The following is a 17,813-nucleotide window of genomic DNA, read 5'->3' on the forward strand; positions in this document are numbered from 1 at the left end:
TGGGCTTTGAATTAAAAAAAAAAAAATTATCAAAAATATTAGTGTTGTAGTAATCTTAACTATTAATTTTAATTAATATATATTATATATTTTTTTATAATTAATATCAACCATTAAAATTTATTAGAAAACTAATATACTCGGTACACTTACAATTCTTCCAAAACATTAATATAGTCGGCGCCAAAGAATAGGATTGCACATTGGAACCATTAATTGGTGGGGAGAACATTCGGGTCGGATCTAACTCCAATAAAACAAAACTAACGACGATATCAATATTGTTCTCTGTAAACAAATAATTAATCATTTATCGAGTCTTGAACTGTACGAGTACCACGACCAATGACGATGGCTCATTCCTCTTTCGTATTTTAATTTCAGGTTCATGGTACTGTATTTTATATGGATTTATTCAATAGAAAATTAACGAGCATAAGTCAAAAGTCATCAGTGGACTATTTTAAAAGTTTATTCCATATAAAGTTCTTATGCCTCCAAAATAATATTAATATATATTTTTTTATTAAAGATAAGAGATTCGAATCTGTAATCTCTTAATTAAATATAAAAAAATTATGCCATTTGAATTATAACTCAGTACAATTAAGAATTAAAAATTACTTTAGGGGTATTTGAAGAGAAGAACGACGGAAAATTACAAAATTATATTAAAATTTGTTACTTTTAATTTGATGATGCCACAATACAACATTAGATAGCTTGTAAAACTTTTACATGGGCAGGATATAAAAATTAAACGCGTAGTGATAATGTATAAAATTTTACATAATTATTAATTAGATTTATATACTTAGATAGCATTTTAAGAAATAAATTTATTAATTATTTTTGTTAACATAATAATATAATTAATTATTTATATAAAATCTCTTTTAGATCAAGCTCTTTTAATATAAAAAAAATTAATTATTCTTAAATTTAAGATGATAAAATTTACACATAATAAGAATTATAAAAATTAATAATAATTAATCTCTTATTTTATTATTTTAGAACATCTAAAATTAATTTTTTATACTAATAGTCATACAAATTAAAATAAATTCAGCTAATATGTGTTTCAAAAATACAAATTAAAATTATTAATTAAAAAAATATGTCAAATTTAGTTTTTAACATAATTATTGTACATTTATAAAAATAAAATATTTAAAACTTTTTGTTAATAATCATTTTAATTTATGTCTTTAAGACACATGTGAATTAAATTCAATTAAAATTAATGATTAATTAAGAAGAAAAAGCCCTGATTTGCCCAAATAAATTGGGAGTGGTGATGCTGTGTTGGTGGCCGTGATTAAAATTATGACGACAGAGAATAAAACGGTGGAAATATTAAAAAAGAAGAGACAAAAGCATTGAAAGTTTAAACAATACACATTTTTTTGGTGCGCCTATTTTCTTTTCTCCGCGAATGAGTGTCGGCTCTTTTGCTTCTCCGCCTAAAATCTTAGCCAAAAAAAAAAAGAAAATTAAAAGAAAAATATTAGTAAACAATGAGAATACTAAACAATGTGAATAATAAATATGTCGAATGTTTAATTAAATAGGTATACAGATTATTATGTTCATTATTTTTAATTAGATAATTATTTCTTTTGATTGGATTTACTCATGCATAGTTAACAATGACTGAATATTCAAGAAATGTACAGATGCAAATAGGTATCCTAATATTAAAGTTTAGGAAGTAATTTTTTGTAGAATATTTTTTTATTTTTTCTAGAAGCTATTATTCACATTATTTACAAAAGTTATTGTTTATCTAGCAAAATCTAAAAATAAATAATAATAATAAAATAAAATAAAAAATTCTGATATTAACTGGTACACTTTCGCTTTCACAGCAACAACACAATTCCACAACGATAAATTCAGGAACTAACCCACCAATTTTCCCTCCATTCACAAATAATAAATTAAAAAAAAATCAATTTTTTAAAACCAGTGTTCATTCATTCATTCATTGATTCATCTCTCACATAAACATTAACACTGGACCATTTTTTTTTATAAGCCACCACCCTCAACCACCGCTACTACCCTCTCTTCATTCACATTCATATTCATATTCCTTCATTGTATGTAGCAAAATTTAGCAGCACCTTCGATTCAACCCGTTGAGCATTTTCCACCTCATTCTTTGTTTCAGGTACACAGTGCACTTATCATTCTTACTCATCTTTTCTGCACATCACGCTTTTTTTGTTCATTAATACCATTGGATCATTGATAATTTTTGTGATACTGTGCACTGGAGAAGATTGTTTGATTCATTGAATTGTTCATAGCTTTTGCTGTCTTGTGAATTCTCTCATACTTGTTTGTTTCTGGAAGTTTCTAGTTTGTGTGTGAATTAAAGTATTAAACCGATGGGGGCATTGCCATTAACTTCGCTCTGCGTTTGCTTTAATACTTGGTTTTCTGGGCTCTGAGTTTTTTTTTATACAATTTAACTCTATTCATTGATCGCATTAAGTTTTCTATGATGAATTGGTGAAGCAATTCTATGCTCCTGAGTTCATGAGTTAAATTTTAAAAGAAGTATTAAGATCTTTTATTTAAGTATAGGTAGATTAGGATAACTTTGTACACTAATTTAGGTTTTATTTTTTTATTATATCTGCATATCTTTCTTCTAAATTGGTAACTTGGAAAAAAAGTCTCTCCAAAAGATTTAAGTCTGAATCAGAAAGAAAAGGAATACCAGAGTTGGCGTTTTGCTTGTCCATATGTGATGTTTTTGCTTGTGTATAAATCTAACTGGTTGGTTCATTTGTTTCTTAAACAACAATAACTAGGAGTAAAATGTTTTGCTCTTTTGGTAAGTGGTAGGTTGAAGTTGAGGTGAAAAAGTTAAAATGGTTGGCAAGATGGCATAAATTAATTCATCCAATTTTGGCAAACAAAAATTTTCCCTTTTACATGTGTTCTTATTATCCTTATTGCCAACTCATGAGGATGCTTGTGGCTTTTGTCTTTCCATTTTGGCCAAAAATAAAACGTGGCTTTATGGAAAAATTAGTATATGCCCTCATTTGATACTTCTACATAAGTTACTTTGCATTCCTTAGTCTATTTGTTGGATTTGTAGCAGAATGATGGATTGCACAAAATGGTTATGCCTTCTATTTTGTGTACTTCTATTGCTGAAGGCAGAAGCTTCTTATGTTCCAATCACTTTTGTCCAGAATGCGGTCACAAAAGGAGCCGGTGAGGAATTTTTCGCTACGTCTGATAGAAGTTAATTTTCCTTGTTGAGCTGTTCTATTTTAGTTAGTTTATTATCATATTTGGTAACTTTTCCCCCCTAAAAATTACTCTGCAGTTTGTTTGGATGGGAGTGCACCAGCTTACCATCTTGATAGGGGATTCGGAGAAGGGATAAACAATTGGTTAGTTCAGTTTGAGGTGTGTCCTGTCCCTTTCTGCAAACTGGCATCAATAATAAGTCTTCACCAATTACCAACTCAAGAAAACATTGCTTTCATTATTTTGTTTTTCTTTCTGTTTTAAAACAACGAAAAAATATTTATTTCTTTTGCTTGTATCACTATGATTAAACTAATTGCTTTGGCATAATGGCAGAGGGGTGAAAGAACTGTTTTGGAAAGATAAAACCCAATCTTAATTCCAATTCCATAAGAACTAGAAGCTTTCTAAGTGGCTTTTCTGTTGTTGAACCTGAAAATTCTTAGCCGTGATTATGATTTTCATTTACCATGGTCTATGGAGATTGCCAAAACAAATGTTCTCTCAAGTTTGGATTCATATGTAAAGTGATTCTTAAATGTCTACTCGGTCCAATGAACTTCATTTGGTTTATTTTAGGGTGGGGGATGGTGTAACAATGTTACTACTTGCCTTGCTCGAAAGAACGGTCGTTTAGGTTCATCTAAGAAAATGGCTAAGCAAATTGCCTTTTCAGGAATTTTAAATAACAGAAGAATTTTTAATCCAGGTATTTTCTACTAGTCAATAGATCATGTTTTATTTTTTCCCTTCATCAATTCACATTTGCTTAGGTTTCTAATAATGAAAGTTGTTGATTCCAGATTTCTATAATTGGAACAGAGTCAAGGTTAGGTACTGTGATGGTTCTTCATTTACTGGTGACAAGGAAGAAGTTAATCCAGTGAGTTCTGCAATACTCAAAAGGAATCTCTTAGTTGAATTATCAAGAGAAGCATTAAACACTTGCAAATTGTATTTCCTATTTTTGGTTCTGATTAGACTATAAAATATCATGGTGTATAAATCAGACAACTCAATTGCACTTCAGAGGGGCAAGGGTTTTTGCTACTGTCATGCAGGATTTACTTACAAAAGGAATGAAAAATGCTCAAAATGTAAGAGACATCGATGATTTGCGACTACTTTTCTTCTTCCTCTATTAATTTTTTTTTAGTCACTGAAACTTATCACTATAACTGCAGGCTATCATATCTGGATGTTCAGCTGGAGGATTGACCTCGATATTGCATTGTGATCGCTTCCGAGCTCTATTGCCAGCAGGAGCTAAAGTTAAATGCCTTTCAGATGCCGGTTACTTTATTAACACGTAAGATCCTTTACTTTTCTTTCCACTTAGCCTCTCTTGATTGTTTTTACTTTTCCTTAGATCATTTTGTGATAGAATATGTTAATGTGGTACAACAGACGGGATGTCTCTGGAACACAACACATTGAACAATTCTTCAGTCAAATTGTTGCAACACATGTATGTACTATTCTCCAACTTAAAAATGCACTAGCATCTATCTCCTGCATTTTACAGAAAAGTCCCAGTTTTCATTTGAAAGATACTTTCTGAAGCTTTCATCTAAGGGAGGTACAAGTTCTAAAATATTCAGGTGTGGTTTGTTTCCTCTTTTTCTTTTGCAGGGCTCTGCGAAGAATTTGCCTCCGTCCTGCACTTCAAGACTTAGTCCAGGGCTGGTAAGTTTGATCATTTTAGTTTTAGATTCTACATTTGTAAATTCCTGAAGTTACTAATACTTTAATGTGGAAAATGTTGTAGTGCTTCTTCCCACAGTATTTGGTATCCCAAATCAAAACACCAATCTTCTTTGTGAATGCAGCATATGACTCATGGCAGGTCAGAGACAACAGTTTACTTGCATATTAATTTTCCTTAATATGTCGGTCATGCTTGACTTAAGATTTTAACCTGAAAAACTGTGATACTATCAGAATTGGCTCAAGATTATTCCACACACTCTTTAGTCTTTTTATGTCAGTATCAACATATGGATCTTTGATAACTCACCCCTGCACTGAACTTGTCATTTAATGTTATTGCTACTAGCTCTCATTGCCTGATGAGATCCTTCTAGTCTTTCTTCCTGATCCTTATTGCTTTGATTCAGATTAAGAACATTCTGGCACCAGGAGTTGCTGATCCTGAAGGCCATTGGCATAGCTGCAAACTTGATATAAATAACTGTTCACCTGATCAACTTGAATTGATGCAAGGTGAATATCCTGATCTTCGATAAATTGTCTCTCTTGGAAATCTGCTGAAACCCTTAATAATTTGACATAAGATCATCTAACATTTTATGACATCACATTTGAATTCATGATTTTTCAGGGTTTAGGACACAGTTCCTAAGGGCACTGACTGTGTTAGGCAACTCTCCATCCAAAGGAATGTTCATAGATTCATGCTATGCCCATTGCCAAACTGAAATGCAGGAAACATGGTTCAGAACTGACTCTCCCCTGTTGAACAAGACAGTAAGAAGCTGAATGCATCATTATAAACATTATATAATCAGCTTTCTCATATCTTCTGGTTTTATTATAGGCAAATTACACTCATCTCCCTTGAGATTTTGTAAAATTCAACTTGACTCCTATCTATTTCTGAAAGTATAAATTGATCTCCTATGAGATTTAGATAATGACATACTCAATACTCAATATCACTTGACAAATCCAATTGCAATGAATTTCTTCAAATTCAAGAGAGGTCAATGTAATTTGCCCTCAATCTTTCTCTATCCAGCTGATTCAATGGTTAACTTGTGTACATAACAATGTGCAGACAATTGCAAAGGCTGTAGCAGATTGGTTCTTTGAACGAAAGTCTTTCCGGCAGATCGATTGTGCTTACCCTTGCAATCCCAGCTGCCACAACCGTGTCTTCGAACCACAAGACCAACCAGAAGTATAGATTCATTTTCATCAAAAATTTATATATAGATTATAGTCATCATTCTTATAAACCACATTCATTGTTTCACTAGCTAGTCATTGATTAAGGAGGAGAAAAAAAAATGGATATGATTTTATCAAGGTATGACAATAAGGAAAATGCAGCCACTGCACTCAACTTGTGTCCTGGCCGTCCCCTCCATCATTGTTTTGAATGCCACAGGCAATTACTAATATTCTTTAAAAGAAATAGTATATATTCTCTTGTGTTTCTAATGTTACTTGAAGTTATTATAAGGAAAAATCTTTGTTCTAAGTCATTTTTTCTTGTACTCGCTTCATCCACATGAAAAATGAAACTGTAACTTGGTGTGATTCTCACACACCATCTGGATGGGTTAATGAGTACAATAGAAAATTTGAGTCATCATATTAGTACTAGGATATGTATCTATATATATAATCTTCATTGTAAAAAAGGTATTTGGTTAAGAGATTTATTTATATGTTGTGTGCAATGTTAGAAAAATGTCACCACCAAAGGAACTTCAGATGCATCATCAAGAAATCCAAATCCATGGTTCCCAAAGTTATCAAACAAGGTGAGACTTATGTTGCAATATTCTGCAAATTGAAGGTAATGATAACAAGCAAAGCAAATCAAATAAAAATGCTTTAACTTCAAACTTACATTTCATGCATGATTTTGGGACCATCCATCCAGTAGAACAATGAGAAATGCCGAGTCGCATCACTGCTAAATTAATAAAATGATAAATTGATAATAATAATAATAATAATAATAATAATAATAATAATAATAATAATAATGTTTAACTTATCATTAAAATTGAAGTAAGATAAGAATAAGATACAAATTTCAAAAGCATTATGATTAGGTGTTCCAAAAACGGAACACGTGTTGTGTGAATGCGAATCAGATCTACTTCTAAATACGCGCCTTCACACACTCTGCACTTTATCTTTCTCCTGTGTGGAATTCAATTAGTGATTTGTTGATTCTCCGATTTTCCGTCGTCACGCGCCGCCGCTGCAGCGATTGTCCTCGATCTCAACTTACCGTAATTTTATTTCTTTGATGATCGCGATTAACAGCGAAATTTCCAATAAAGAACAGAAACCAAAAACGATTTTCTGTTCTGTTCTAATATAATTACAATATTCTCCATATCATCATCAACTACGATTTTGATCTGTGTTTTTGTCGCGTATAAATTGCAATGAAATTTAAACATAAATGTGTTGATATGTTACTGTATATTACTTGCCAGGGAAAATGGATGGAGCTTTTGTGCATCAAACAATGGATAAGTGGCCTTCTTCCAACCTTGCTTATTCTGGTGAGTGAGCTTAATTTGTTTAAAGCTGTTAATCTATTTTATTTTATTGAAATAATTGATTCATAATACAGATTATTCATTAATTAATTCATATGGTTCTTGCATCTTCTAGGCTATTTTTCAAAAGCTGCTTTGATGATTAATTATGACTTAGCTGGACCGTCTCTCTGTCCACCATGTAAGAGGAATTATAATTTACCACTTGAATAATGCTACACATTTAAATTTTTTTTAACTAAATCTAATTAAATTGATCTAACATAACGAATATCAGTTATCGGTTATTTAATTTAGTTGAACTTTAATTCATAAAAAGACTTGTACATTAGTATTACTCTGATATTAAAAATTGTTACTGTATTTTTTTTTTTTCAGAACTAATGGATTCATTTATAATGAATTGGATGCTGACTACCTTGTTGATTTCATATACAGATTGTAAATAAACGACTGACAAAAAACTTTATAGTTGGATACTACAATAATTAATGTAAGTTTGAATTATCTCTTCATACAAATTGTTTTTCCACTTGAAATTGCTTAATTTTAAAGTACATCTTGTATTGGTGTGTTTAAGAACTTTGATAACTGTATACCACCAACTAACTCTGGTTTAAGATGATAAAGGAACTATATTAAATTATTTTTTTAAGTGTACATCATATGTGACATTAGTCCTGTCTTTTTGCATTGTAATTCTTGATTTATTAATTGAAATAATTATGTCAATTAAAGAGAAGTGGCTTAGTGCATGGTGCATAAAACCTGCTGCTGGAGCACTTGATAGGCAGAAGCCAGAATGTATCTTGTTAGCCTGTAAGTACATGAGTCTAAATTTTAATTTCAGAATGTTAATTTCTCATTTTATTTTATTTTGTTCAAAAGAAATAAAATTTTAAACAGATTCTTATTGTTATTTATTTATTTATGCAGGGATATTGATACTACTAACTACTTGGTACTAATAACAACCATGGAAGGCTATCTATGCAACTTCCTCGCTGTGTCTTCTCTTTTAATGCTGTGAGATTTTATTTAACAATAAAGAATTACTCATTTTTCTTTTATCTAGTAAGTACATTAGCCTCTAGATTTTTTCATTAGTTAGTTAATTAGGACACAAATATGGACTAAAACCCCATAGTGGTCATCGAGATTGACGCCGTGCACTAAAATTGTCCCTGAGATTCAAATTTCACCAATTACGTCCCTGAAATTGTGAAAATTGCACCATAGTAGTCCCTGACCCATTTTCCGTTAACGGCGCGATGACGTGGCTTGATGACGTGGACCTTTGGTGACACGTGTCACCCCATGGTTTGTCCACGTGTAACGGTATGCTGACGTGTCGGTCAACGACACGTGGCATGTTGACGTGGATGAGTATGCCACGTGTCACAGTGCTATTTTGCCACGTGTCAGATTATGCCACGTGTCGCAATACTATTTGTCCACGTGTCATCTACTATGTCATCGTTACATGTGCATCAAATTGGTCCCTTACTTTGCATCAAATGACTCATTTTAGTCCTTGAAATTGAATGTCGTGCACCAAATTAATCCCTTCATCAATTTTTTTCTTATTTTTTTATAAATTTAAACTTCTCATTATATATTTGAATACACTAATTTTAATTATATTTTTTATTATACATATTTTATAATAAATTTTTAAATTAATAATGTTAACTTATATCATTAGAGTACATGTTAACTAAAACCAAAACTTTATTATTACCTCTTGTGTTTATTTGTATCTGTTTTAATGCTGTTTAAGTCATGATTATAATAAGTACTTATATTGATTAATAGTGTAATATATAAAAAAATTGCCTAACTAAATTATAGATAAAATGAATTATTATAATCAACAGTATAAATCTATCTTATTAATTTAGTGAGAAATTAATTATATGGAAAATCGGACATTCTTAAAATGGATGGGAATAACGAATTTATATTAATTAATAACGAATTTATATTAGTTAATTAGTGCCTTATCAAGTATTCATAAAATATTTATTAAGAATGTCTGATTTTTCATATAATTAACTTCTCACTAAATTAATAAGATAGATTTATACTGTCGATTATAATAATTCATTTTATCTATAATTTAGTTAGGCGGCTTTTTTATATATTACACTATTAATCAATATAAGTATTTATTATAATCATGATTTGAACAGCATTAAAACAGATACAAATAAACACAAGAGGTAATAATAAAGTTTTGGTTTTAGTTAACATGTACTCTAATGATATAAGTTAACACTATTAATTAAAAAATTTATTATAAAATATGTATAATAAAAAATGTAATTAAAATTAGTGTATTCAAATATATAATGAGAAGTTTAAATTTATAAAAAAAAATTAGAAAGAAATGATGAAGGGACTAATTTGGTGCACGACATTCAATTTCAGGGACTAAAATGAGTCATTTGATGCAAAGTAAGGGACCAATTTGATGCACATGTAACGATGACATAGTAGATGACACGTGGACAAATAGCATTGCGACACGTGGCATAATCTGACACGTGGCAAAATAGCACTGTGACACGTGGCATACTCATCCACGTCAACATGCCACGTGTCGTTGACCGACACGTCAGCATACCGTTACACGTGGACAAACCATGGGGTGACACGTGTCACCAAAGGTCCACATCATCAAGCCACGTCATCGCGCCGTTAACGGAAAACGGGTCAGAGACTACTATGGTGCAATTTTCACAATTTCAGGGACGTAATTGGTGAAATTTGAATCTCAGGGACAATTTTAGTGCACGGCGTCAATCTCGAGGACCACTATGGGGTTTTAGTCCACAAATATGACTATTTGAGAAGGGTCTACATATAGCATTTATGATTTACTAGTAGAGTAATAGATATTAATGAAATTTTTGGATTTGAATCCTCTAAAGTTTGAATTTTATTTTAGAAAATAAAGTGTGATCTCTCACCATTGATTTTATAGGTGGAACCAACAATAAATATAAAAGAGAAACTATTCAATAGTAGAAGATCACACTTTACTCTCTAAAATGAAATTTAAACTTTAAAAGATGCAAATCTGTAACTTTTAATTTACTATTTTTATTTTTATTATTATTATTATTAAATGCGTGTAATGATAATAAGGATTTAACTAGCCTATCTCTTAAGATATAAATTAAGGTTATTAGTGATAAAAAGTTTGAAATACTTTATTTTAATAAATACTCACCAAATACATTGAGAATTTAAATTTTATATTATTTTTATAAAAACTTTTTTAATTTATAACTTAATCATAAGAGTACATGTTAATTAAATCCTAATAATAAATATCAAATTAGTTAAGTTTTTATCTCTTAATAAATGATTTTGTGTTTAAATTTTAAAAATAATAATAGTAATAGAAATTCTTTAATCATATGTTTATTGATGTTCGATTTTACTAAATGTGTTATATATGCTTTTCACTATAAAGGAAGATTCTATAATATCAAAGATTAAGATATCTAAGTTATGTATGAATTTTTTTTTCTTTTTTTTTATTTGGTGATTATTAAAAAATTATTATTGTGTTAATAGCCGGAGTTCAAAAGATCTCCACGATCACAATAAAAAATATCTCAAGAGTCAAAGTCAGAAAAAAAAATTTAATAATTGGAGTCAAAAGTAGTCAACCGTCAATGTTAGAAAGAGTTTAATAGTTATAAAGCAAATCATGGTTGGAGAAAATAAGAATGAGTTAGATATATTTGAGTTTTAAGTCTATTTAAACTCTAACTCTCTAAGTTTGCTTCAGCCTAAGACTATCTAAAATCCAAATTTTTTTCAGATTCAAAATTATTTAAAGTTTGAGACTACTTTATACCAAATAATTTAAGATAATTCAATCATAGTTTAACTGAAATAATTAAATTATAATAAAATAATACATAAATTTATAAATAAACACATAAATATAAACTTTTTATTTTAACTACTTTTAACTAACTCCTGTAAAGTAGAAGACTAAGAAATAACTTTTATAAAGCGCAAGAAAAACCACTAAAAAACTGTGGTAGATAGTAAGTAAATAAATAAAGGAGTCCTCCATTAGGGTAACAACCAAGTTGGAGGACACACCCATTCCACATTTGGTAGTATTTCGTTGGTGTTTGTATCTTCTAAGTTTAAGATGCCCATATCTTGCAGGCTGGGTTTGCCTAGAGTGTACAACACCACTTGGTTGTCTGTGTAGTATATATGATTTCCCTTGCAATATGGGGATTTGCCAGGAAACATCTGAACAGACGAATTATATCCAATCATTACTGCATAATCTTCTAAACTATGCATTCTTGACCATTCTTTTGAATTCTTGTTCAACTTGAACACATCAAATTTATTGCAGACGTGTAGCATTTCCATAGCCCAATCATTATGTTTAACTATCATTAACAAACTGCCATCAACACAACCAATCACATACTTGTTCATGCTGCAAGTATAGTACATGGTCAATTTGGCAGGAGGCGGGGCTTCACACATTCCTCCAATGGAGGTCAGTAGCGGTACTAGTTGAGGCCGGGGCTTCTTCCCTAGTTCGTCCATAATGACCTTCTTATCAAACTCATACAGACTTGTATCATCGTCTAAGGCGTATATCTTGTCTTGGAAAAATATGACATCTTGAAAAAATGTCGACATCTGTTCAGTTGGAATATGTGTCCATCTCTTGTCATTCAGTTTACAAACGGCCAACTTGCCGCACTCTTTATATATAGCCACTGCCATGAAGTCGTCATTGTCAGGAGGGGAGGATATCACAATCTTCTGAATCTCATACTTATGAAAACTAATGGCGTCAAGATTATAGATCACATCGTCATAAAGATCCACCAGAACATATTCATCTCCGTGCCGGTCAGGGTGATAACGAACCACATCTGGAAAAGTTGAAACGGGAGGAAGATCGATGTGAGTCTTAGTAAAAGGATTCAACATTCGTATTGCTCCCTCGGATATCACAACAGTAATTAACCATCCATGACAAGAACCACGAATTAGGTTGTCATTAATATCAAAATCGGGGATCATAACATGGTAGATCTGCTCCTTTTCAAGAATATGGCTCAAATAAGAGTCGTGAGTAGTGCCAGGTAACAACAGCCATGGGTTTCTTTTATGATTTGGAATGCTCGAAAGTTTAGAGTTCCATTCCTTACAAACCAATCGAAGTCGAATGTAATCATCGTAGGAATACAGATGCTCTGTGATTTGATACAGAAGATCAGGATGAAGGTTCGACCATCGATCAATTTCGGCCATATAAGTCACAAGGGAAAATTCAAACAACAAAAAGAAAAGAATGAGGCTAACCCTCCACTTCGAGCTGATTATATATGATATTTAAATATCTTTCATTGATTCTTAACTTTTTTGTTTTTTTTGGTAAATATATCTTTGCTCAGTTTAAAATGGTTGTGTTTCGAAGTGTTTAAATTCAAATCAATTTAAAAAAATTGGGATCCAATCTTTTCCAATTCAAACTAGAACTAATCAAAACTAAAACTAATCAAAATCTTAATTATTTATAATTTTATATTGAATTGGATTCTATTTCTAACCAACATCAGGCATTATATCAAATCTAGAATAGATAAATTATTGGCGAAAAAAATGAGTTAAATTTTCAGCCAAACCGTTTCTTTGAACACATATTTTTTTTAGAGCGAAAAATTATCAATTTAACAGTAAAAATAAACAACTATTAAATAAATTATATCTTCAAGAAAATATCTTTAATTTCTTTAAGCAAATGGTAAACCACATAGGCATGTTAATGTTAGGCATTTGAAACAAAAACATGATAGCGTTCGAAAATTTTTAAATTTCTTAACCTAAGATCATTTGTATTAAACCATAAAGAAGAGAGACGATATTGCAAAAATATACTTAAATTTGTGAGCATAATTAAGAGAGTTTAATTTTATAATTTTTTTTTTATATTTATCAATCACGATCTATCAAATTCTTATTTTAAGCTAAATAACATATTTCTAGTGAGACAAAAATTGCAAAACAATTTTAGTATATTGAGTTGTGTTTGTTTACAGGAACAGACATAGAAACAAAAATTCAAAGATATAAAATTATATCTGATGGATAAGGTATAAATAGAAATATTGTATCGAAAGACACTTAATTAGTGTATTTTGTATTCTTCTTGATAAATTACTTGTTTGAGCGTCATTATTTTGATAAAATAATCTTTTTTTTTATTTTTTAGCGTGTTTGACAAATTTCTAGTAATAAAAGTAAAAGCACTAGAAAAATCAGAAAAACATCTTTTTTGAGAAGCTGTAATTTACATCTTTTTTTAAAAAATCTTTTTTCCCTAAAAAAATGTTTTTCATGTAATAAATAAACAAAAAAGTACTTTTATATTGTTATACCCAAACATAATTGATAAATAAAAAGATCTTTTTGTATGAGATACCCAAACATAAAATTACTTTTACTTTTTCATAAGATCTTTTAAAAAAAATAATTCGAAAAAAGATATTTTTTTAAAAGTTCACATAAACAAACTCAAAGACACTAACAAGCAATACAACTTATTTTTCTTTATGTTTAAAGAAATTAAAGATTGCATTGCTTGTTAGTGTCTTTGAGTTTGTTTGTGTATAACAATTATGTTTGGGTATAACAATATAAAAATACTTTTTTGTTTATTATTACATGAAAAACATCTTTTTTTAGAAAAAAAAGATCTTTTAAAAAAATATAAATTACAGCTTCTCAAACAATTATGTTTAAATTTTAAATTTTAATTTTAGATTTAATATATTAAATTATTAACATATTATAATTTAAATACATATCTAAAAATCAAATTATTCAAAATTCAAAATTTTGATTTTAAAATTATAAAATAAACATTAAACTATCAAATTATTAACTAAATCTGTACAAAACACTCAAAGAAGCAGAGAAGTCACGTTTGCCCCCTATGAAAAATCCAGAGGTGCACATTGAAAACTTAGAGGCGTACATCGAGAAGTCATCATCCGCCGTCGTTCATTCGCGCCACCTTCCTCTTCCACGCCATTCTCAACGCTGTCTTTCTCCTTCTCGGTGCTCATTCACAACGCCCCATTTCCCTTCGTCAACACTCATCTTTGTCGCCGTCTTCCTCCTCCTCGTCGCTGTTCGTCCGCATCAACATCACCGTTCGTCCACTTGAAAATTTACTTAAGGTTTGGATGGGTCTTTGGCACCATTACTTTTTTTTATTATTCTGTATAAATTTTGATTTTTTTTGAAATAAAAAATTGAATAACATGGTTTGAAGAGATTTTCATATATATTACAATGTTAAATTATTTTTGCATGTGCAATTTATGTATTTTGGAAGTGTTTTAAAAATATTTTTGGTATAAGCTTCATATTTTAAATGTGTTATAATTGTTTTTAATGTTTAAATTTAAATTTTAGATTTATAATTTTAGATGTGTTTCAAAAATATTTTCTATATAACTTCATAATTTTAGATGTGTTACAATTGTTTTTAATATTTAAATTTAAATTTTTTATTTATGATTTTGGATGTGTTTTGAAAATACTTTTGTATAACTTAATAATTTTAGATGCGTTACAATTGAAAATATTTTAGTTTGTGTATATAATTATATTCGACCATTCATTACTAGAAAGTCGTAAAATAGATCCTGCATTTTATCAAAGATACAATAAGTAAGGTATTAATTTTTTTCTAAATGTACTGACTTTGAATTCTTTTTTTTTTACAGATACAAATTGGAATATTAAAGAAGAAAACCGTGTTACAGAAAGACAAGAAACATAAAAGGAGGAAATAATAACTAATTATAAAGTGGGTAGGAAGTTAGAAAAAGTTTCGTTTTTAAAATTTAAATTAATCTTAATTATAAATGTATATTCTAAAAAATAAAATATATTTTGATAAAAATAATTAAATAATATTAAAAGTTGACCAAAGACCGAATTTTGTTGTACAAGTAGGATCTTTCTTTACTAAGAACTTATTTCTTTACTAAGAACTTATCCCTTACATATATAAAAGTGGTAGTGTAACTTTATTTAAAATGAACATTTACAATGAGAACATGTGACATTAGCATTATTCAGATATAGTTCTTGGGCTCTTGGCAAGCAAGCAAAGATGATTTTTCTTGTGCCTAGCAAGTCCTGGAAGTCCTTCAGAATCTATGTCTTCTCTCTTCATCCCTTGAGGCATTTCCCAATCAAATGAATTAAGGAGGTTCGCCGTTATAAGCTCTACGGATGCAGATCCCAGCGGTATCCCTGGGCAGATTCTTCGTCCGGCACCAAATGGAATCAGCTCGAAATCTTGTCCAGTGAAATTGATATTGCTGTCTATGAATCTCTCGGGATCAAATACTTCTGGATCCTTCCAAGTTTCAGGGTCTCTATGGATGGCAAACACATTTACGTATACTATAGTCTTGGCTTCAATTTCATACCCTGCTATTCTGCTCTTTTTGTTGAATTCTCTTGGTACCAACGGTGCGGGTGCATAATATCTTAATGTTTCTTTGATCACTGCTTTCAGATAAACAAGCTTTTCAATATCTTCATCTTCTATGAATGGTTTCTTGCCGTACAAACTTCGAATTTCTTCTTGAGCTTTCTTCATCACTCTTGGATTCTTCATCAATGCTGTCATTATCCAAGTTGTTGTGGCTGCAGTTGTATCTGATGCTGCTACAAGCATGTTCTGCAATTATCATTGAATGCCAATTAATTGCATTATTACAAAAATGCTATTCGTACACTAAAATCAGTCACCAATGTATTTGTATATAAAATATGTATGGTTTAATTTTTTTTAATGTGTATTTGTATTCTAATATGTATTTTATACTGGAAGCTGATTTTGTCGACAGTATTAACAATGAGTGACTGACCATGGTAATAGCTTTGATATGATCATTGGTGATATCTATGGACAAGTTACCCTGCTTTTTAAGCTCAAGCAAGACGTCAACTATGTCCTCCCCTTTCTTTCCATTATTATGATCTTCTTCGTGCTCTTCAATTACTCCTTGAAGAAACTCATCCAACTCCTTAAAAGTCTTTTCAACTCGATCAAGCAAGCCACTTACCCTATCAACCCAACCCATGAAAGGAATATAATCCGAAACAAAGAAAGCAAGAAATATAGCTTGGATCTCATTCAGCAACCCATGGAACCTACTCCTCTCCGCTCCTTCGCCGTCGTATCTTCTTCCGAACGCAATTCTGCATACTATAGAACTCGACACGGACATCAATATCTCACTCAGATTCGTGGTTTTCGAAGAACTCACGTGCTCTGATATCTTGCCTAACATTCTTTCCACTTCAGATTTTCTGATGTGGTAGAATCCAGAGATTCGCTTGGAGCTGAAGAAATGAACGACGCAGATCTTCCTGATTTCTCTCCAGTACTCGCTGTATGGAGAGAAAATCAAATCGAAACCGTTGTAAGAGAGTCTGGTGGTTCCGAGCGAGGGAGGTCTGCTTGAAACGTCGAGATCATGGTCTTTGAGAACCTCCTTTGCGAGTTTCGGTGAGGAGATGACTATGGCTGGTTTGAAACCTATTTGAAGGGAGAATATGGAGCCGTAGATCTTTGAGAGGTTCCATAGTTGGACATTGAGGTTGGAGCTGTCGAGTTGGTGGAGGTTTCCGATTATGGGAAGTGGTTTAGGACCTGGTGGTAGAGTGGTTCTTCTGTGTTGTTGTTTCTTTAAGTGATGAAATATCACTACTGCCATTAGAGGAACTGCAAGAAGAAGCAGATAATACAGAAATGAAAACATTGTGTGGAAGAAATTGAAGAAGCCAATGCAAGCTAAGGGTGACTAATTAGTTACAGAGAACGATCAGATACACTTTGCTGCTAAGGAAATTAAATATCTTAGGATATATATAGAGTTGAATCTCGTGAAATTGATAGTTGAGAATCGTTGCTTGTTATTTTATTTTGTTTTGTAGGTATGATATTTGATATGATGTGAAGCAGCCGAAGAAAATTCATAGTCCAAACGGAAGTGCAGTATATATTTTTTATGTTGTATATTCTGGTAAATCAGCAGAGAATTAAAACTTTATATTAAATTAATGTACTAGCAAGAGATGATATAAGACCAAATGCTTTGAATAAGAAGACAATTCCAAGTCCAAAGAGTTGTTACAATTTATATGTGTAGCAATTGAAGAGTATGCAACTTTTGTGTGACTCTA

The 17,813-nt window shown here is 30.7% G+C and overlaps 3 protein-coding genes across 8 annotated transcripts; 1 reads left to right on the plus strand and 2 right to left on the minus strand.

Annotated features, from left to right (window-relative positions):
* Window positions 1-1,929: 1,929 nt before the first annotated feature.
* LOC130981907 (pectin acetylesterase 8-like) lies at window positions 1,930-16,417 on the plus strand. 6 transcript variants are annotated; one of them, XM_057905661.1, is made up of 21 exons: window positions 1,930-2,176; window positions 3,122-3,237; window positions 3,353-3,435; window positions 3,856-3,985; window positions 4,080-4,159; window positions 4,287-4,373; window positions 4,461-4,585; window positions 4,684-4,744; window positions 4,909-4,962; window positions 5,045-5,122; window positions 5,394-5,499; window positions 5,618-5,763; window positions 6,074-6,196; window positions 6,708-6,785; window positions 7,476-7,544; window positions 7,657-7,722; window positions 7,980-8,034; window positions 8,280-8,360; window positions 8,478-8,567; window positions 14,549-14,782; window positions 15,335-16,417. In XM_057905661.1, exons 2-16 carry the CDS (start codon window positions 3,123-3,125, stop codon window positions 7,678-7,680), a joined length of 1,359 nt encoding a protein of 452 aa, XP_057761644.1. In that variant the 5' UTR covers window positions 1,930-2,176; window position 3,122; the 3' UTR covers window positions 7,681-7,722; window positions 7,980-8,034; window positions 8,280-8,360; window positions 8,478-8,567; window positions 14,549-14,782; window positions 15,335-16,417. The 6 variants fall into 6 exon arrangements, with proteins under 6 accessions (XP_057761644.1, XP_057761645.1, XP_057761641.1 ...); XM_057905662.1 differs by lacking the exon at window positions 14,549-14,782; XM_057905658.1 differs by lacking the exons at window positions 14,549-14,782; window positions 15,335-16,417 and adding an exon at window positions 11,935-12,133.
* On the minus strand, window positions 11,637-12,851 carry LOC130979791 (putative F-box protein At5g55150). The gene has a single exon (XM_057903335.1). The coding sequence runs from the start codon at window positions 12,849-12,851 to the stop codon at window positions 11,637-11,639; it is 1,215 nt and encodes a 404-aa protein (XP_057759318.1).
* LOC130981906 (6,7,8-trihydroxycoumarin synthase-like) lies at window positions 15,550-17,644 on the minus strand. Its single transcript, XM_057905656.1, has 2 exons — window positions 16,493-17,644; window positions 15,550-16,302 (listed from the first exon to the last, which is right to left on the minus strand). The coding sequence occupies exons 1-2, from the start codon at window positions 17,387-17,389 to the stop codon at window positions 15,685-15,687; spliced, it is 1,515 nt and encodes a 504-aa protein (XP_057761639.1). The 5' UTR covers window positions 17,390-17,644; the 3' UTR covers window positions 15,550-15,684.
* Window positions 17,645-17,813: the final 169 nt, after the last annotated feature.

This window comes from Arachis stenosperma, chromosome 5 (assembly GCF_014773155.1).
Source record: "Arachis stenosperma cultivar V10309 chromosome 5, arast.V10309.gnm1.PFL2, whole genome shotgun sequence".
NCBI lineage: Eukaryota > Viridiplantae > Streptophyta > Magnoliopsida > Fabales > Fabaceae > Arachis > Arachis stenosperma.